Source organism: Peromyscus maniculatus, chromosome 21 (genome assembly GCF_049852395.1).
Source record: "Peromyscus maniculatus bairdii isolate BWxNUB_F1_BW_parent chromosome 21, HU_Pman_BW_mat_3.1, whole genome shotgun sequence".
NCBI classification, from domain to species: Eukaryota; Metazoa; Chordata; class Mammalia; order Rodentia; family Cricetidae; genus Peromyscus; species Peromyscus maniculatus.
The window spans coordinates 30128758-30150729 of NC_134872.1; the positions used below are offsets into that span (position 1 = coordinate 30128758).

At 40.0% G+C, this 21972-nt stretch overlaps 1 protein-coding gene across 2 annotated transcripts in view; it reads right to left on the reverse strand.

Moving 5' to 3' along the window:
* Positions 1-21972, reverse strand: part of Gcc2 (GRIP and coiled-coil domain containing 2) — a 60050-nt gene that overhangs the window by 28864 nt on the left and 9214 nt on the right. The window contains exons 2-10 of one of the 2 annotated variants that reach the window (XM_042266597.2): positions 14337-14578; positions 14027-14080; positions 12977-13061; positions 11870-11937; positions 8574-8678; positions 4987-7428; positions 4291-4363; positions 1564-1664; positions 1372-1470 (exon numbers count right to left, since the gene is read on the reverse strand). In XM_042266597.2, coding sequence (XP_042122531.1) covers positions 1372-1470; positions 1564-1664; positions 4291-4363; positions 4987-7428; positions 8574-8678; positions 11870-11937; positions 12977-13061; positions 14027-14080; positions 14337-14342 — 3033 coding nt within the window. In that variant the 5' untranslated portion in view covers positions 14343-14578. The remainder of the gene's footprint in view (positions 1-1371; positions 1471-1563; positions 1665-4290; positions 4364-4986; positions 7429-8573; positions 8679-11869; positions 11938-12976; positions 13062-14026; positions 14081-14336; positions 14579-21972) is intronic. The other variant, XM_076557231.1, reaches the window with a different exon arrangement.

Sequence of the window (21972 nt, forward strand, 5' to 3'; positions counted from 1 at the left end):
AATATTGAATATGAAAATATAAAAGAGAAAACTAGCATTTGGCAATATGATAAAAGATTAGTACCCTTAATATATAAGGTCTTATAAAACCATTAAAAACACATTTAAGGTTTAAATATGAGCTTATTCATCTATCATGGGTCAGTTACATTAGGATTTTCCCTGCTTTCTGTTTCCTCTGAGACAAGGTTTCTCAGTGTAGCCTGGATTTTGTTTTTTTACACTTTACAATACCATAATTTACTATTTTTTTCCAGAATTAAACCAGGTGTAAGTTTAATCTCTCAATTTTTTTACTCTCTAAATTCATAAATTGCTTTTAAGTTCAGAAAAAGTATTTGGTTCCAAAAGTCAGTAAAGGGCTGAGAAATTTGTTTTAGAAACTAAAAAATATTTCATACATGCAGAATTTATTTTGGTGTATAGAGTGGAATAAGGACTGGATGTATTACATTTTTCTCAAATATCTCATTCTTTCTTCACTTATTTCTGTCTGCAGATCTGCGTGGTATATTAAACTTAGTTGGCAAATGGACAGAATGGGAGTAACCGGCAAGATTCCCGTTCTGCTGTCACTACTCTCCTAGGCTACCTAGTATATCACCTCCAAGTAACTATGTTCCTCCTCACTTTCTGGCTAGTTCTAGCTGGAGTTTTAGGTATATTTACTTGGCTGCGAAAATATTAAGTCACAACAGCCATCTTTTTCTTACATTTTATTACGATGAAATCCCAAAATAGATTTGACTTTCAAGGAACAGTGATTTAAAGGCTAACTTTGCAGGTGTGGTGGCACATGCCTTTCGTTTCAGTACTTGGGAAGAAGATGGATTTCTGTTTTGGGCCAGCCAGGGCAACACAGTGAAACTCTATCTAAAACAACAAAAACCAGATAAAACCAAAGACTAACCTTCTATGTATACATGTATACTATACAAACAAAAACAAAACCAGGGACATTTCTATTTCACTAACAAAAACAATTTCTTTCTTTCTCTTTTTCTTTCTTTCTCTTTCTTTCTTTCTTTCTTTCTTTCTTTCTTTCTTTCTTTCTTTCTTTCTTTCTTTCTTTCTTTCTTTCTTTCTTTCTTTTCTCTCTCTCTCTCTCTCTCTCTCTCTCTCTCTCTCTCTCTCTCTCTCTTTCTCTCTCTCTCTCTTTCTCTTTTTTTTTGTTTGAGACAGGGTCTCTCTGTACAGTTTTGGTGCCTCTCCTGGATCTCGCTCTGTAGCCCAGGCTGGCCTCGAACTCAGAGATCTGCCTGGCTTTGCCTCCCAAGTGCTGGGAAAAAACAATGTATTTTATGTACAAGTTTTATAATTCTAGTATACCTATTAGTTATGAAGAAAAACTGTTATTACTGTAACTTTTACCTTATAGTTTTCTGCTCCTTGAATGAACTCCTTCACAGAAGCAGACAGGCGGTCCTTTTCTGAGCGGACAGAGTCAAGTTCTTCCCTTAGCGTCTGGGCCTGGTGTAAACACAGCGAGTATTTTTCATGCACAGAAAGCCTTGATTTTCCACAACACAGGATTCTGAAATCTTGTGCTGTACCCGGGCTTACCTCTTTCCTGTTGGAATCCAGTTCTTTCTTTGCTTTCACAGCAACTAGTTTTATCTTATTTATTTTCTCATCCTTGTCTTTGGATTCTTTTTCCAGACTTTCTAAAATAGAAAATAAAAGGACTATACATGAAGTCAAAAGAAAAAATAGTGAAATTACTCATCTTAACCCTATAAATGATTTTATTCTTGGACACAAAATTTGTAGCTTGAACTTAACGTTAAGGAGCTAGAACTTTATTTATCGTTGTAAAGAGAAACCATAATTATTCATTAGCCGAGTGAGGTAAATTATGTCAAACTTTAAGTCTCTGTTAATAGTTCATTTTTACAGAGCCATTTCTTAAGTACCTAGGAATTGGAGTTCTTAGGACTGTTAATGCTGAGTATGAGAAGATTGTAGATGGTTGTAAATCAGACAAGCAGGAAAGATGTAAGGCAGATAGAGGTAGCCATGCACAGTCCTCCTCTAGATCAAGCCTGTAAACGTCTCATCCTTCACCCTATTTGACTACCTCTTCTAGTTAAAACTCGAGTTTAGTATGTTACTTCTGTTATCTTTTCTTAACTGTGGTTAAGAGTTCTGCTCATACCTATTAGTCTGGGTGCACCCATGTATCGTGCACCGTGTAGCAAAGGTCACTGTCACACTTCCATGTTTCATACATATCACACCTCTCTGCTCCTGTTCAAGCATCAAAACAGCAATTCCTCCTTTCCAGTGGATTTGTTCTTCTCAATGGTTTACAAATGCAACAAGAATATATCATCAAGGTTGATGAGATGGCTTAGCAGGTAAAAATGCTTGCTGTGCAAGCCTGGAGACCTGGGTTTTATTACTGGTCCCCACAGTGGAAGGAAAGAACTGACTCCTGAATGTTGACCTCTGACCCCCACACGTGGTGTGGCAGGCACAGCCATATGCATCATACAGTAGTAATAAAATACAGTAGTAATAAAATAAAATATGTCATCCAGTATATCAGAAATAAATAACAGAATCTAAGGAGGGCAGGGGAGAGACCATAATAGGAGGTGAAATATTGCAAACATGCTTGTTGTTTTCCAATTAAAACAAAACAAATACCACAGTGCTCTTCTTACAGAGTAAAATTCTTCAAAGAATTGCCTACATATAATCTCATCTCTTCTCCATGTTTTGCTAGAAGTCCACTACAACCAAGCCTTGCCCCCAGCACACTGGTAAACTGTCCTCTGTGTGCTTAACTCAATGGGTACCTGTCAGCACTCATGACATCAGCAGCATCTGCCTGGCTGAAGGTTCTGCCATGTCTGTTACTTGCACATAGCTTAACTTGCACTTTTGTTCAAGATTCCCTACCCACAAATTGATCCTTCTCAATCCCCTTGGTTATTTCTGACATTTAAAGATGGGAACTGTTTCTGGTCCTTGTCTTTTTTCTTTTTTGGTTTTTCAAGACAGAGTTTCTCTGTGTAATAGCTCTGGTTGTTCTGGAACTCACTCTATAGACCAGGCTGGCCTTGAACTTACAGAGATTCACCTGCCTCTGCCTCCCAAGTGCTAGGATTAAAGGTGTATGCCACCATCATCCTGCTCCTTGTCTTTTTTCTATGTTACCTTGGGGATCTCAACCTGTGGCCTTTTATGTCCATAATTTGACTATGCATTTTCTACCTTTAGGCTAATTATCCCAAGTCCAGATTTATGTATCATTCTATGTGATAATTCACTTGAAATGGTATTTAAATTTAGTTTAAAACTGAATATCCTACTTCACTTCAACCATCTTTGACAGAAAATTAGGAGTCATTCTGAACTCTTCCATTCTCCTTTCCCCAATCTAATTGGGTACTAAACCAAGGAATGATGGACACATCATATAACACTTATTTAGTCTTTATTTCTTCAGCTTTCAACAGGAACAAAAGGGCTAGTCCATGAAGTTACAAAAAAGAAGAAATGGATACATAGAAAGGCTTAACTCCTCTGTGCACTGCACTAGTGAGTTTATGATCAGCTACCTCCTTGGGAACTTTCTGGTGTTCCTTGATGGTATAAAAATATCAACAGACAAGTACCTGCTGTTACTTCTTGCTACAATACTTTTTCTTCTTGTATCATACTTCTCATTCTTCAAGACCCAATGGAAGTGATGTTTTTCTTTCTTTTTTTGTTTTTATTTTAGAATATAATTTAGTTCTACATATAAGCCACGGATTCCCTTGTTCTCCCCCCTCCCGCCCCCTCCCCTTCCCCCCAGGCCAACCTCTATTCCCACCTCCTCCAGGGCAAAGCCTCCCCCAAGGATTGAGATCAGATGTTTTTCTTAAAACAGGCAAGTTTCTATGCAATCAGTACTGTCTCCTGTCCATACCTAGTGACGAACTTAACATCTTCCTGTTAATAAGCTCTTTGAGCATACTGTCTGGACCTTGCTTGCCTTGCCATTATATAGAACAGCCGAGTACTCAAAATGTCTTAGTGGATACAAAAAAATCCAAAAATAATTCATAGAATCAGTTATGGACAGAGTTACAACAGCATTTTTCTTTGGATTAAATGACAGAAAGTGGCATTTAGAGAGAAGGCAAAGAGATGGCAGAGGACAATTGGTGAATGAGAAAGGGCAGCTAATTACTATGTACTTAATAACTCATTAATTGAAACAATATTTCTCAATCTATCTTAACACTAATAAGATATTTGTTTAATTAATGGTGACAACATATATAAAACCATAGTTACCTATTTTTTCTTCCAGCTCTTTTACCAATGAGAGTTGATCATTTTTTACAGAAGACGATTTCTCTAAGGAATCCTAGATTTTATAGGGGAAAAAAACAAAAAACAAAAAACCCCTAAACCAGAATTCATTTAATTACCCACAATAAAACTGTCATCATTTTCATTCACCTTTACCAAGAGAAACCATATAAATACCGATTTGATTATTTTTGTTTTCTATTGATAGAGCAAGCAACACTAGCTTTATTATGATTATGGCCTTTACTAAAATAATACCAAAGTCAAGATGCATAATCTGACACACACCAAATACATATGTAATAAAGAAATGACTACATGTCATTGCTTATCATAACTTCATAATTTCTAAGAGAATTTTAAATTTTTAACTAAAATGGAGTACTGTTATAGCTCATTTTCTTAATAAACAGTGTTCTTTCAAACAGAAAAACACTGTGTCCTGAGGGAAATTCTGAATTTTTTCCTTGGTTAGTTTGCTGACGACTAGTCACATTTGACTGAGACATACCACATCAAAGTGCTTAATTCATTTGCTAGAAATCTGTCACTTGAGCATAAATGCTAAAACTTTATTTCTGATTTCAGACTGCAAAAATGTTAATGTATATATATTTTTACACCCTGTGCCCAGAGCTAAGGATTTCTTCAAATCAATAAAACTCAAAATAGCGGTACCTTTAGTAGTATCAATTCTGCTCTCACATCTTGTAGTTCAGATTCTCTTTGTTCCAGCAACAGCTTTAGGTTTTCATGTTCTATTACAAGAACCTTTTCATTATGGACTTCATTTTTGCTGTGCAATGTCTGAGATAATTCTTCAACTTGAGCTAAAAGACTCTGATTTTCAAGGCTTGTATTTTTATTAGTATTCTTCATTTCTAGAAGATCAAGTTGTAGGGCCTCTTTTGTTGATGTGGCTTCTTCTAATTCTTTCCTTACAAGAACTTTTTCCTGCTCAGAGTCTCTAAGTAAAGCCCTAAGTTCTTCACATTGAACTACACTCTCTTCTTGAAGGCCCTGAATCTTTTTTTCTAATTCTAATACTCGCTCATCATATTCAGAGACCAAGTTATGTTTTTCTTCCTTTAGTTTTGCTAAGGATTCACCCACAGCTTGTAGAACTTTTACAATATCATCTTCTTCATTTTCTTCTAAAATGTTTGGCTCCATTTGTTTAAGATAGCCATATAACTGAGTTTTGACAAATGACTTCTGAACTTGCTCATTTTCAAACAGTTTATTTAAGTTATCCTGTTCTTCAACCATTAACTGGAGTTTTTCTTCTAATTCAGTAACATGCTCTTTAAGGGTGAAATTGTTTTGGGACTGAAGAGTTTCAAAATCCTTACTCAACTGGACCTTTTCAGAATGTAGTCTATTATTTTCCTCATAAAGAGACTTGATTTTAGATGACAATGCTTCTTGGTCTTCAGTCATGGTTTTCATTTGAACCATAATGCTTTGGTCATTTTGACTCTTTTCTCTTAATATTTCGTCTATTTTCCCTGTTAATTCATCTACTCTTTGTCTGAGTTCACTGTTGTGCTGGGCAGTTTGCTCTGCCGCCTCCCTGAGTTCTATGGTCAATCTCTGTTCCCTTTCCCATTTCTGATGGAGATTATCTATCTCTTCATGGCAAGTTTTCATTTTACTTATAAAATCACCTTTTTCCTCAGCAAGGGAACTTATCTTTGCTTCTAATTCTTGTAACACAGTATCTTTTTGACCAAGACTGGCTAAGTACATGTCATTGTCTGCCTTAAGGCTCTTTATGGTACTTTCAAGTTCAGGTACTAATTCTTGTTGAGATAATAACTTTTCATTCTCTTGTTGGAGGTGATTCACAGTTTCAAGAAGAGCATCTTTTTCCTTAAAAGCAGTTCTCAGCTTCTGCTGAAGCTCCTGAACATCAGATGCTTGCTGCTGTTTCATTGTTTCAAACTCTTGACTTATTTTTCCAGCAGATTCTCCTAGTTCTGTTTGTAAAATTTCCATCATCTCTCGCAAACTCTCATAATTTAGGATTGCTTCTTGCTTTTCATGTTGTAGATTTTCACACTGTTCCTTAAGACCCTGGATTTCAAACATTAATGCTAATTTTTCTTTTTCTGAACCTGACATAAATGTCTCACTGAGTTCAGAGATTTCTTTCTGATGGAATTCCTGAAGACGCTGTATTTCTTTATTATGTTGTTCCACAGCAGAGCAAAGCTGTCTATTTAAATCTTCTTGCTCATATTTTAATTTCTCTACTACATAGCCCTGTTCTTCTTTAGCCAGCAACAGCTCATTGATTTTAAACTCCAAGTCTTCTCGTTCATGGAAAAACTCATCCTTTATATGTTGAGCTTCCATTTCAAGTTTTAACTTGAGATTATTCATGTAAGTCACCTCATCCTTTAAGATAGCGTGTTGAGATTCCAGCTCTTTTAAAGACTCTTCCAATTGTCTGACTTTATCATACACTGGTTGTTCTGCAAAAGTATCTTCTTGTAAGGGCTCAGTGCAATTTTGGTTCTCTTGGCTTGCATCTGAGGCGCCCTCATTTAAGTTTTCCGATTCACAATGGTCTTTCTCCTGACTGTCCTCACTTCCCTCACACTGTACTCTGTTATCTTTTAGCTTATTTATTTCTGCTTCATGTTCTTTAGCTGATGCTTCCATTTGAGACATTAGCTCATTAACTTCTTCTCTGTGTGCAGCTCTCAGCTGCAAAATCTCTTCTTGGAAAGTATTAATATCTTTTTGGTAGTGCTGAGTGTTCTCCTCAATGACTTTTTGGAGATGAATAATCTCTTGTTTTTTTTCATCACTGGTAGCTTCTAACTGCTTTTGTAGACATAAAATTTGTTCTTCAAATCCTGCCGTAACGTTCTGAATCTCTTCTTGTAGTTGTTTGACATTCTTTTCAGAGTCACTTTGAGATTTAAGCTGCTCTAAAAGCTCTAATTGCTTATTTACTGCTTCTTCCAGTTCTTTTTGTAAGCTGGCTTTGTCTTGACTGTGCTCTGAGTGCACTGCCGCCAATTCCTCTTTCAGGCTTTCAATTTCGTTTACGTAGTTTCTGTGTGACTGTTCAAACTCTTTGTGTGTATCTTCCAGTTTAGTTACAGAATCCTATTACAAAAATAAGCACAAATAAGCCAAAGATGAAAGAAATCTCTGTCTCCATGAAAGGGTTAACTAGATGGGAAAAGAGATGAATAGAATATACGTAGAGTATGAGATTTTGTTTAGGGTTTGTCTTAAGTAGAACTATTATCATCAATACAAAATTCATTACTTAAAGAAATAACTAACAACTAGGAAACCCCTGCATGTGACTATCTTTTTAAAGATAATACATTATGTAAGTTAAAAGGCTTTAATTTATAGCTCCTGAACAGATTAATAAAAGACATTTTAGAGAAAATAAGCTTAAACTTTACAGACAAGAAAGTAAAAATTGCTACTAAACATCCTAAAACTGAACAGATAATAGTATTTAGAATTGTGAAAAACTCAAAATTTTAAGACTTTTATTGAAGAATGACATGACTATAAGAAAGATTAAATGGTGCAAAAAGTAAAATGTTAGTCTACATCTGCATAACTGCATGCTTTCAGTATTATTAGCTGAACTGGGAATGAATCCCGGGCCTCCATATATAGGCAAACACTACTACTGAGCTATATCCCTACTCCTCTTTTCACTTTTTTGACACAGGGTCTTACAAAGCTGCTCAAGCTGGCTTTGAACTCATACTGTAGGGCAGACTGGCCCTGAACTCTGAATCTCATACCTTTAGTCCCCTGAGTAGCTGGAATTATGGGCCTGTGCTTCCAGAGCTGACTCTTTCATTTGTGATAAAGGGCTAAGATTGGATTAGATATCCTTTAAAAACACTATTTATTGTGTGTCAATGATGTGGGTGTGCACATGCCACGGCACATGTGGAGGTTATAGACAACTTGTAGGAGTCTGATTTCTCTTTCCATCATGTAGGTTCTAGGGGCAGGACACTGAGCTTGGAGGCAAACCCCTCCATCTGCTGAGCCATCTTGCTGGCTCCTTTCATTAGAGACAGTGCCTGTCTAAGTATCTCAGGCTGCCCTTGGTCTTGACATCTTCCTGCCTAAGCCAAGTGCTGGTATGTGTCCCCATGCTTGACTAGATTAGATGCTCAGGATACCATTCAGCTGTAAAATTCATGACTATTCTGTGTAAGATAACAAAAAACAAAAACAAAAACGAATAAAAAACCCCACATTAAATGTCTTACCTCAACCTCTTGCTTCATTTTAATATTTTCCTTTTTTAGACATAGACACTGTTGTTCAGTCTCTGCTTTTTCTAGAAGGAGAGCATCCAGGCGCTCAGTGAGTACCTGTTTTGGAATGACATGATTTGTTTGCCTGAGGCTAAAAAATAGTGTCTTGCTCTCTGCCTCCCCTCCCCTCCCCTCCCCTCCCCGCCCCATCTCCCAGTCTTATCCTCAGCTCTGCAGCACAATACCTACGGCAGCCTTCCCCGCACCCCTGCTTCCATCTCCTGTGGATCCCACAGACCTTTTCCTTCTATCCTCACTCCAGCAACTGTTGCTTTTTCCCAGCCCCTCAACTCCAGCAGGCACCCCCTACTAACCCACAGGCCATGGATGGACCCCAGAAAACCAGGTAGGTGGCCTGCAGACCTTCTCTTCTAGCCCTGTCCCCTTAGATCCAATCCCCCAATATTATCCCCAGCTCTGCAGCAGAACACCTGGCAGCCTTCCCTGCCCCTCCCACATCCTGTGGATCCCACAGGTATTTATTTCCGTTCTAACCTTCCTCCCTGCACTTGTTGCTGTGTCCCAGATCCCAACCCCAGCAGGCATCCTCTGCTCACCCGAGGGCAGTCCTCTCTCAGGGCAGTCCTCTCTCAGGGCAGCAAGCAGGCTGAAGGCAGACCTACAGCTATCCTACTGCTCCTGAGAACTCCCTACCCCAGTTTCATTCCCAGCTCTGTAACAGGAAACCCGCTGAGGTCTCCCTTTTCTCTCTGATCCAATCCCAAAGGATCACAAAGACCTTCTCCTCCAACCTCCCTTTCCCCAACTCATCCCAGTACCCTAGTCTCTAACACCAGCAGGCATTCCCTGTGAACACATCAGTTGAGCAGGCCAGGAAAACAGCCATCACACTCTGAAATCCAGAGAGGAAACAGAAACCAAGGAACAAAACACACAGCCAATAAAGACAAATCTAGAAATCAGCACCTAGACCTGTAATCATCCCAAACCCAGATACCCAGACGCCAGTGTAAAAACTCAATCAGTAACAGCTAGGCAATATAATTCCACTAGAGCCCAGCAGGCCCTGAATATTCCAAAATAGCTGAAGCATAAGAAAAAGACCTCAAACCAGCCTTTATGAATATAACAGGGGTCCTTAAAGAGGAAATGAATAAATCCCTCAAAGAATCAAGGAAAATAAAAACAGTGGAGGAAATGAATAAAATGTTTAAGACCTGAAAGTACAGAATCAATAAAGGCAACCCAAACTGAGAGAATTCTGGAAATGAAAAATTTAGGAATCTGAACAGGAACTGCAGAGGCAAACTTCTCCAACAGACGACAAAAGATGGAAGACAAACTCAGGCGCTGAAGACATGATATGGATACATAGGTCAAAGAAAATGTTAAATCTCAAAAACTCCTAACACAAAACATCCAGGACACCTGGGACACTATGAAATGACCAAACCTAAGAATAATAGGTATGGAGGAAGGAAAAGAAACCTAGCTCAAAGGACCAGAAAATGTTTTCAACAAAATTTTAGAAAAATTTCCCAACTTAAAGGTGATACCTATCAAGGTACAAGAAGCATATAAACACCAAAGAGATTGGACTAGAAAAGAAAATCCCCTCGCCACATAATAATCAAAACCCTAAATATACAAAACAAAGAAAGAATTAAAAGCTACAATAAAAAAAGACCAAGAAAAATATAAAGGCAGACCTATTAGAATTACATCTGACTTCTCAATGGAGACTCTAAAAGCCAGAAGGGTCTGGACAGATGAGTTGTAGACTCTAAGAGACCACAGAGGCCAGCCTAGACTACTATACCTAGCAAAACTTTAAATCAACATAGATGGAGAAAATAAGACAGTCCACGATAAAGTCAGATTTAAACAACATAGACCTACAAATACAGGCCTACAGAAGACGCTAGAAGGAAAACTCCAACCTAAGACCATGAAAAAATAGGAAATAAGTAATTTCATACCAGGGAAATCAAAAGAAGGGAGGTGCACACATGTACGTGCACCCACGCACACCACCACCACCACCAACAACAACAACAACGACAATAACAGAAATCAACAACCATTGGTCACTGATACCTCTCAATATCAATGGTCTCAATTTACTGATAAAAAGACATAGACTAATGGAACGGATGTAAACACAGGATCCATCCTTCTGCTGCATCCAAGAAACATTCTTCAACATCAAGGATAGACATTACCTCAGGTAAAGAGTTGGGAAAAGATATTTCAAGCAAACAGACCTAAGAAGCAAGCTGGTATAGCCATTTTAATAACCAACAAAATAGACTTCAAACCAAAACTAATCAAAAGAGACAGGGAAGGGGACTATCCACTTATCAAAGGAAAACTTACTTTTGCCTAGTATGGTAGTATATGTCTTTAATCCCAGCACTCAGGAGGCAGAAGGCAGATTTATTTATTTATCTCAATTTATTTATTTGTACTTTCTATGTAATTATTCTTAGGTAACTACAGAGACGTGTCTTCTATCAAAATGAGCTGTTATTCCATTAAGGAAGTTTGACTAAGTAACCTAACAAACAGGTGTGTAGCATAAGGAAGCAGTGCCAACATTCACAGGACCACTGTCACAGTCCAGTTTCAGAACTGCAACCGATCTAGAGACAGCCAGAGCCATTCCTTGCAGGAGACAGAGGTTTCAGGGAACAGGAGTGCCATGTGCATGGAAAGAGACACACTGAAGCTATATCCTGAAGCAGCAACAGGTCTGTGATGACCGTCACAGGTGGAGGATAAAGGAAATAGGAAACAACTCTAAAGTTAAATGGTGCAAAATCTGGTGATGCCACTCACCCACCAAGTGGTGGGGATCTGGCAAGCTGAGTTGAGATTACAAGCGAAATGGTTTAAGATTCCCTCCACCCCCACTGCCGGCAGCTAGAAGTGCAGCTCACAAATCTGGGTCAGTAGTCACTATCCAGTGGTATAAACCTATTCACACATCACTGAAGTACTACACGTGGCCAAGTTTTCTGAGGAGGACAGAGGTCAGAGCAGGAAAGATCTGGAAGTAATACCCATAATGAAGGAGGCCTACTGACTTTTTGTCTGAAATGAGTCAATAGCCCTCTCTGCCCTTCTCCCCTTCATTGTGAGTTAAAGAACTAAAAAGTTAAATCAAGGCCAACAAGGAAGTGACTGAACAAAAAAGCAAGATCATCTCTAGCAGGCACACAGTCCTCAAGGAACTTTTAAATCTATTACTAGACATTTTCTATGAGTTAACAAAACTGTTTCATTACCTTAATAATATCGTCAGTTCCTCCATCAACAGGTTTTGATTTGAGTTCTTCAATTTCTTTGTCTAATTCTAAATAATTAAAAAAAATTCTAGTTCAAAGATTATGAAAATAATTACTACTAAACTGACAATTACAATCTAACAAGAATCCCAAGACTATAAATTAGAATGTATTTAAGAAGTCAATACTTGGAGGATTATTAACTCCATCCAAATAATAGTATTCCTTCCTTTTTTTGCTTTCTTAATATGAAAATTTTCATTGGGAAGAGTATGGTCTAAGTACCCACCACCCTGCTTTAGTGCACATGAACAATTTTGTTTCATTTGAATCTGTATTCTTTTCTTCCCTTCCTGTCTTTTCTTATTCATCCACATATATGTGGAGGTTCTGCTACGTTGTCCAGCCTGGTCTTGAAAACCTGGGCTCAACTGATGCTTCTGCCTTAGCCTCTAGAGTAGCAGAAGTGGTTTACTAGGCATGTACACTACTGTGACCAACTATCCTGATAATTTTCTAGCATGTCCTAGGCATTCTATTATTTTTTTATTGTAAATATTTTCCGTATACTCTTAAAGCAAGAATTAAACATATCAAACACATATATTGATCTGAATATCTCATCAATACACATCTAATTCTGGAACTTAGGTCATCTTCTCAAAGAAATTACTTTCTTGATTACAAACTGGTCCAATTTCTAAAAATAAATTTGTTTTGTTCTGGTTAGAAAACAAACCTTGGCAGTTAAAACTTTTAAGTTAATGGGAATTCAAGAATTCCCCCAGTCATACTAACAAAGGATACTAATATCATTTTCCTTTTGGAATAAAAAAAAAGGCATCAAATAGTGAATCAACCAACTTCAGCATGTGCATACACTTCAAATTACAAGAATGTCTGTGGGGTTAAACTCTGTGCCTTTGACATTTCAACTATTTCTCTACAAAAACATAGTTTACAAGAATTTACAATTAATGTGAGATAAAAAGGGTTTCATTTTACAGTTAAAAATACTCCTCTCTCTCTCTTTATGTATTCAAAGGTAACCGCAAGGCTGGGCATATTGGTGTAACGACAAAACCCCTGTAATTTCAAACCCAGTACCTGTACACCTTGCTTTAGCTTTCTGTAGTAGCATCATTTGTTTCTTGGCAAACTTAATGAGATCTTCTCGTGGCAACGTTTCCAGCTGAAAGATGTTGTTATATTATTGACTTTTATAACCCATGGTTCTAGTATGTCCCCCAAAAGAAACACAATGTCTGCCCCAAAACAAAAACACACTCTCAAACAGTCAAGCCAATCATACTTTAAAGTTTAACAAATATAACTTCAACAACTCTAATCAGATGAGTCAAAAAGCAAACAAAAACCCCAGCATACAACTCTTACAGATAGACCATTAAGTTCTCTATGTGTACAAGTGGGGGCTGGACCTAAAGACTGGTAGAGCTGTAAAATTCATTCAAGCTGAAAAGTCATCCATGTGCACATGAAAACATAAACATAACTACAGTCGCACATGAATCGGGTAACATTTATGCTTTAAGTAAAATCTTAGGCTTTACTAACTCTGAAAATTACTTAACCCTTGTGTACTACTCAGTTTCTTCATCTGCAGAGTGAGAATCACGAAGGGACTTAGTTCACGACGCTTAAATGACAGAATCGGGAGCTTAGGCAAATGCCTGGAACTCAGTATGGAAACGATACATTTTGGTAAAAAACCACTACCTTCCAGAATTACTGAGCATTAAGCATTGCACAGATTTGTAAGAACGATCTTATTCAACTCTTTGACTCTGGAGCTGGAGCCAACAGGATATAGCTCCTTGACTCTTCCCCTTACCTAACCCCCTCTTCATCGCGTCACTGTGTAAACTTTCATAAAACATACTAGTTAAATGTCTGAAACAGAGCAGGATCTCTCTGCAGAGCGCTAACAAGGAGCAGGAAGTAAATAAACTGCTTGCACGTCAGAAAATTAAAAAAAAAAAAAGAACAGGAAATCAATGGGCGATTATAAATTAAAATGGAAACCCCCGAGGAAAGGTTACTTCTTTTAAAGAAGAAATCCTTCTCCCCGTGCCCAAATTTTCCAATTCATTACCCTTCGGCGATACAGGGAGCCTGGCAGTGGAGTGCTCTCCTCACCTTGGATTTCCCGGTTCCGGAGGGTGCCGCAGCCACCCCATCTTGAACCGGATCCTGCAAAACAAAACCGCAACAAGAGTTCACCCCAATTCCCGGAGCAACCGGCGGCTAAAAAAAATCCTTGTGGTGAGGAAGACCCTCCTCAGGAGCATGAACCAGGGGGCCATCGCCGTGGCTGGCGCCAGCACCGGGCTCCATGGAGCGCAGCGGCTGGGGCCGAGCGGCGGAGGCGGGGACAGCGTGCCGGCCGTGCCCTCCCACTCCTCGAGCGGCGCCGAAGACCAGCGGGGCGGCGCGACCCCACCGTTACCTCCATCGCCGCAGCGACCCGCGGCCACCGCCGCCTCTTCAGGAGTCCCGGCTGCTCCGCCTCTTGACGCAGCCGAGAGCGGGTCAAAGATCCGGCCACGGGCTACGCTTCCCTCGCGTCTCCAAGGCTACGCGGAGCGTCACTTCCGCTTCCGGGGGTGGGCGGTGCCGTGGTCCCGGAGGATGTTCCCCGTGCGCAGGTACCCGGACTGGCGCCAGCAAGGCGACTGGCTTCAGACCGCCCTGGGCGGAGAGATGGGTTTGAGCACCCATGTTCGTTTATGTTTATTTCCCACATTTGTAAGGTATCGTTTATAAGTTTAAGTATCCCAACTAGCAGCCATATGTGGAACAAATAGTTTATAGGTGGTGTAATTCTGTCAGATGTTTGTCAAAATTTGCTGTGCCGTGAATAGTAATTGGGAATAAATATCTGGGTCCACTCATTTATCAGAGTTACAAAATGCTGGCATGCTGACTCTGCCCTTCAAAAAATTAATTTATTGGCTGAGATAATGTTTTGTCCTTGTTAATATTGTCAGTTTGAAAGGATCTGGAATCATCTAGGAAACCAGCTTCAGCCTCTGTGAGAGATTTATCTAGATTAATTGAGATAGGGAAACCCCACAGTAAATGACGGCGGCAGCATTCCATGGATTGGAGTCCAAGGCTGTTTGAAAAGGAGGAAGAAAACTGAGGACCAGCATTCATCTGACAAAATCCATCAGGTTCCCATTGTGGGAAGTTAAGAGTGACTAGTGTCTGCAGGCTCCCTCCCTGGGGATCCCTAATGAGAGAAGGCAGGGCACAGAGATGTAGGGGTTCTGTCAGAGAGTCCTGGTTGCGCCCAAGGGGATGAGGGCAGGAGAAGGGAAAAATCTCAGAGAGGAAGGCAAAGAAGAGATGGAGGATATCCCAATATAGATTGGTGGTGGTGTCTTATAGAGTGGTAACAGAGCACCCCTAGACTGACCTAGGCCTTAAAAAGAAAGTGCCTGATAGTTTTCTGTAGTTAAGCCTGGCCTAAACATAAACTAGAAGATAGAACAAGTGGCCTCTAGTGGGAAGTATCAATCATAGTGTTATATTTTTGTAGGCAAAGGGGCATTCACTGGTCAGGTTTTTCCAGGATGTCTACTTCCAGGTGTAGACACACGCTAATTGCAGGTTCAGGCCTTCAAGCAGTTTGGCCCTCACCCCAAGTATAGCCAGAGAGTGTCTCAACTTACACATGGATAAAGATATTTTTGTTGGCTTGATCATGGGTTCTGGAAGCCATGTGGCGTGATCTTACAAAATATAAAGATGTCAGAGGTTCACCATTCAAAATCAAGTTTCTTCCCTGATAATACTCTGAGCGGAGTGGTGGGGGGATCATTACCTCCCCTCACTCCTCATTCTCAATACACAGCACAGCAAGCAATTGGATTCCTTCTCTCTCACTTCTCTGATCCTTCAATAACAGGTATTTTCTGCAGTTTTACAGTGGAATGAATGCCCTTTGTTAGTAAATTGTCATGTGCTATTTAAAGTAAACGAGAAGCTGGCTCCAGAGGTGAGATTTTCCCATAGACCCAAATAGTTTTTGTCTCAAAGTGTCCTCCCAAACTTCCTGTCTTACATCTCACTGGTCTCCCTACTTTGTAGCAGGGAGAAAGGAGAACAGAAAAAACAGCCCCAAGGTACAAAGCATTGTGCCCTTGTAAATATCTGAAAAGGAAACTATTTCTGAAAGAGGATACTGTTGTTGAACCAGTGATACAAAAATGGCTATAGTACCCTGAGCTGGAACTGACCTGAATTTCTGTTCCCTGTGGATTAGCTTTCTTGGTACCAGAAGGCACCATACAAGCTTCCAGAGATGGGAGGCAACCAACTCTGACACCCAGTGATGACACCTGTGAACCACATCAACCAGCATGGCATAATAACCAGGGTGCATGAGTGGCACTTATACCTTGGACTTAATTGGACTAATTGGACTTAAGACCTGCTCAACAAGAGGGCGGCCATGCCTGGTACTAGAAAACAACCTGACTCAGTGCTAGTGAGGTCATGGTTATTACAATCACTAATTTGCTAAACCGGCATCATCCCTTAACAACAACCTATAAATATTTGTCCTTATACCCACAGATAAGTGTAGTCCTCAGCCCTTATCAAGGAAACTTCTCTTTACAACATATGGAGACCACTACGGAAAAAACACAGTCAATCAATATGCAGAGTTATGGAGCTCAGTCCCAATGGATACATGTATAAAACACTCCCACATCTAAGGCTCAGGGGAAATTGAGGAAGAGGGGGTGGGAAGACTGTAAAGAGCCAGAGCATCAGGAAGTTTGCTGTGAGGTGGTGTCTCCTAGTTAGGTCAGAAGCTATGCCCATAAAGTCTCACCAACATGACTGCCCAAGATTGAACAGGGATGACACCAATGGCTCTGCCAACCTGGGCGGAGAAGAGCCCAGGAGGTCTCAGCTCCACATAAAGAACTACAGTCAATTGAGGGAAGCTGGGAGCAGGAGAGGTGGTCCTCCCCAGGGAAGAGCACACCAATCGGTTGTCCAGTACCAAATAGCCCTGAAAACATCCATACAAGTAACATGGACTGAAGAGGTTATATTTAGAAATATACATGTATATATGTATATTCATATATGCATGCAATAATAGTTAATGAGAAAAGAAGCCATGAATTTGATGGAGAGCAAGGAAGGTTATATTGGAAGGGTTTGGAGGGAGGAAAGGGAAGGGAGAAGTGTAATTATTGTTTACCTTCCCTGACCAGGGAGGCTAAATTTCTTCAGATTGAAAGTTACGTGAAAAGATCTACAGGGATAATCAGGGGACTCCAGACTTAAGAGTAGTGTACTTCACATTTTCAATCTTTTTAAAAATTTGTTTATTTATTACATATATAGTGTTCTGTCTGCATGTATGCCAGAAGAGGGCACCAGATCTCATCACAGATGGTTGTGAGCCACCATGTGGTTGCTGGGAATTGAACTCAGGACCTCTGGAAGAGCAGCCAGTGCTCTTAACCTCTGAGCCATCTCTCCAGCTCCCCCCCCCATTTTTTATTCTTAAAGCAAGCAAAACACGAGGTGACTTTTACAGTTAAGCAAATACAAGTGCATTGAGGGAATACAACAGGTGGTGTGTCTTATCATCTTTGGTCATGTGAAAAGAGCCAAGACTGTCCCTCTCAGGCCTTTGCCTTTTCCATAGAGATAGTGTGCACATGCCATGCCATTCTCTGGATATCCTTGCTTTCAAGTGCATCCATTTATAGTTTATACAATCCTCTCTAGAAGGCTTCCTTCTGGAAAGAACATTCTGCACTCCATCCATATACTTCACTGTAAGTTCACAGCTTTTTTTTTTTTTTTTTTTTACACAGGTGCCCGCAATCATAATCTTTAAAAAAATTACAAAAAGAAGTACAAATGGCTAGTAAACTTTTTTTTTTTTTGAGACAGGGCCTCATGATGTAGCTCTTGACTGTCTTGGAACTCACCATGTGCAGACCAGTCTTGGCCTGAAACTCACAGATATCCACTTGCCTCTGGCTTCCACATGCTGGGATTAAAGGTGTGGACAATAGCCAGCTAGTAAACATTTTCAAAATATTCAATGTCCTTGGCTATCAAGGAAACAGAGATTAAGGCTGCTTCAAGATTCCATGTCACTCCAGGCAGAATGACTATGATCAAGAATACAAGTGACAAGCCATACTGCTATGGATGTACAGAAAGGGACACCCTTATACACTGTTGGTAGAGGCATAAACTAGTACAAATACTATGAAATCAGGCTGGAGGCTTCTAAAAAAGACTATAAATAGAACTACCATAATGTAACCCAGCAATACCACTCATGGGGAAATCATCAAAGGACTTTAATCCTACTGTACAGATACTTGCATATCCTTGTTAATTGCTACTTGAGTCACATAGCTAGAAAGTAGTGTTTTGAATGAAAATGGTCCCCATAGGCTCAGGGAGTGGCTCTATTAGGAGGTGTGGTCTTTTAGGAGTAGGTGTGGCTTTATTGGAAGAAGTGTGTCACTGGGGTTGGACTGTGAGGACTCAGAAGCTCAAGCCTGGCCCAGTGTCTCACTCTTCCTGTTGTGTTCCTATCCAAATGTAGAACTCTCAGCTACATCTCCAGCACCATGTCTGCCTGCATGTTGCCATGCTTCCCACCATGACGACAATGGACTAAATTTCTGAACTGTAAGCCAGTCCCAATTGAATGTTTTCCAGTTGCCATAATCAGTGTTTCTTCACAGCAATAGAAAGTGTAACTATGACAAGTATCAAAGTATATTTCCATCAGCTGTTGAAGAGATAAGGAAAATGTAGTACATTTATGGAGTGGAATGTTATTTAGCTGTAAAGAAAAAGTTTTGAAGTTTGCTGATAAATGAAACTAAAAAAATATATATGCTAGAATAAGGTTCAGAAAAAGTGTACACATTGTTCTTTCTCATATGTGGCTCCTAGCTTTTAATCTTTTTTTTTCATGTGTTTAACTTGGAATACATGTAGAAGCCAAGTAATTAGGGAGCACACATATTAAGAGAAAGGAGATAATAAATATAAATACAGTAAAACAAAAATAGAGATGCACTAGATCAGTGGTTCTCAACCTTCCTAATGCTGTGACCCTTAATACAGTTTCTCATGTCAGAGTGACTCCCAACCATAAAATTACTTTGTTGCTACTTCATAACTGTAATTTTGCTGCCGTTCTGAATCACAGTGTGCATATTTGATATGCCACCCCTGTGAAAGGGTCATTTGACCTCAAAGGGGTCACGACCTCCAGGATGAGAACCACTGGACTAGGGAGTGGATAAAACTAGGATAAAACATGGAGAGGAGTGGAGGATGGAGAAGTGAGGAACTGAGAAAAAGGCTTAACCAAAATGAAGGCTGAATGAAAGAGCTATATGGAGACCTGTGACCTTGCAACACAAGTAAAAAATATAATTAGGGGCATAGTGGAACACAAAGTGACATTAAAAAAATGGGGCAGGTACTCTGAAGTAAAGATTTCAGTGGGGATGGGGTCAGAGGGATGAAGGAAAATGGGTTAGAGGGTGTGGTGGTTTGAATAACAAATGTCTCCCCATAGGTTCTCATATTTGAACACTTGGTCCCCATCTGGTGACACTGTTTGAGGCAATTGTAAAAGGTGGAACCTTTCTGGAAGATGTATGTAATTAAGGATGAACTTTGAGCACTTAGGGCCTTGCTTTACTTCCTGCTCATTCTCTCTGCTTGATTTTTGCTTTTGAAGATAAAACTGTAAGTCAGTATAAATTCTTTCATAAGCTGCTTTTAGTCAGAGTAGCTTCCCAGAGCTAGTGAAGCCATGGACCTTAGAAAGGAATCTACTGCCACTAGTTTTCTAGACCAGCATAATTCCTTCTTATATTTAAACCATCCTCATACCCACAGGTAAGTGAAGCTACCACCCCTCACCTAAGACTCTTCTCTTTACGGAAAATGGAGACCATCACAGAAAACCACAACTGGACACAATGCAGAAATAAGCCAGTGGTCGTGAGGAGCCGAGCACCAATGGATACATCTACATCCCAGCTCCTGTGTCTACGATCAGGTACCATTATGGAAGTGAGGTTGTGAGCATTAGAATACCAGGAAGTTTGCTGTGAAACAGTTTCTTCTAAAATGGCTGTATAAACAAGATGGGGAAAATGGCAGTATTGAAGGACATGTTTATGTAGAAGAGACACCCCTAGACAAAGAACTACAGTCAACTAATGACTGCTGAAAGAAGGATGATTAACCTCTCCCAGGGTTAAACCCCCTTATTCATTGTCTAACACAGAGTGGTCATCCCTGAAACCATATAAACACAAACAACAAAAATGTATTCCTCAGGTTGTGTGTGCATATATATTACATATTGTCTTGGGTTTCTATTGCTGTGAAGAGACACCATAATCACGCAACTCTTGTAAAGGATAACATTTAGTTGGATGACTTTACAGTTTCTGAGGTTCAGTCCCTTAGTCCCTTATTATCATGGTGGGACATGGCAGCATGCAGGTAGATATGATGTTGGAGAGATAGCTGAGAGTTATATATCTTGTGCAGGCAGCAAGAAGTGGTCTGTCTCACTGGCATGGCCTGAGCATATATGAGACCTCAAAGCCCACCTCCACACTTCCTCCACACTGACACACTTCCTCCAACAAGGCCGCACCTATTCCAACAAAGCCACACCTCCTAATAGTGCCACTCCCTAGGAGCTTATGGGAGCCAATTGCATTCAGACTACTACATTCTACTCCCTGGCCCCCACAAGCTTGTAAAATATAATACAAAATGTCTTTAGTCCAACTTCAAAAGTTCCCATAGTCTATCACTGTATCAGTAATGTTTAAAAGTCCAAGGTTCAAAGTTCCTTCTGAGATTCATAAAATCTCTTATCAAAGAATAGATTATTTACTTCCAACATATAATGGCATAGGATATACATTTCAATTCCAGCAGGTAGGGAGGGAGTAGGGTGAGGAAATACCAGACAAAAGCAAGACCAAAAACCAGCTGGGCAAATTCCAAGCTCTGTATCTCCATGTCTGATGTCAATGTGTTCTTCAGATCTCTTAACTCCTTACAGCTTTGTTGACTGTATATTTCTCTTAGGCTGGTTCTACTCTCTGTTAGCAGCTTTCCTCAGCAGGTATCCCCTGGCTCTGGCATTTCCAACATCTTGGAGTCTCAAAGGCAATCTAGCCTTCAACTTCACAGCTTCAAGCAATGGTCTTTCTAGGCCTCCATTCAGAGACACCCTTAACACATGCCTGGCCTCCTTAGTTGTAGAGGGAGATTCTATAACGCTTTTCTTCTGTCCTTGACTCTAAAGCTAGAACCATATGACTGAAGTTGCCAAGTTCTGCTGCTTGCTGGGGCTGAACCCCCCCCCTCCCCGCCTTGTTAAATTACATCTCTACCAACTTTCTGGTTTTGATGGTTTCCTTTACTGCCTAAGCTTGGCTATCCTGAAACTGGATCTGTTAACCAGGCTGGCCTCAAATTCAGAGCTCCACCAGTCTCTGCCTTCTGAGTGCCAGGATTAAAGGCATGCACCACCAAACCTGGCTCTAAGCTTTTCTTTAATTACTTTCAAAAGTTGGAAAGTTCACTGGATGGGATCCTGCCCTGAGGTCACTACTCCCTTTATTCAATTTTTTTATTTTGTTTTATTTAATTTTTTTTATTAAGGAACTTCTTATTCATTTTACATACCAACCACAGATCCCCCTCTCTCCATTTCTTAATCTGTTTATCTCCTTGAAGGCAGGACTTAGCTCCATTCCACTTCTTGGTGCTCCTTTTCTTCTCAGACTGTACATTTATATTTTTCCTTGCTCTGCTTGCTCCTTTTCATTATAAATCTGCATAAGAGTGACCAGTAATAACCACACAACAGTCAATATTAGGCTGCTTTGAGACAGAATTAATTCAAATCTCTTCACTTTAGCCTCAGGGAGATTTTTTTGGACAGTTCCAGCTACCTGTCCCCATATTCTCTCCATGCCTCTACCTGATTCCTTCCATTCCTGTCTCTACCTGTCCCCAGTCCACCTGCAGCAAAATCT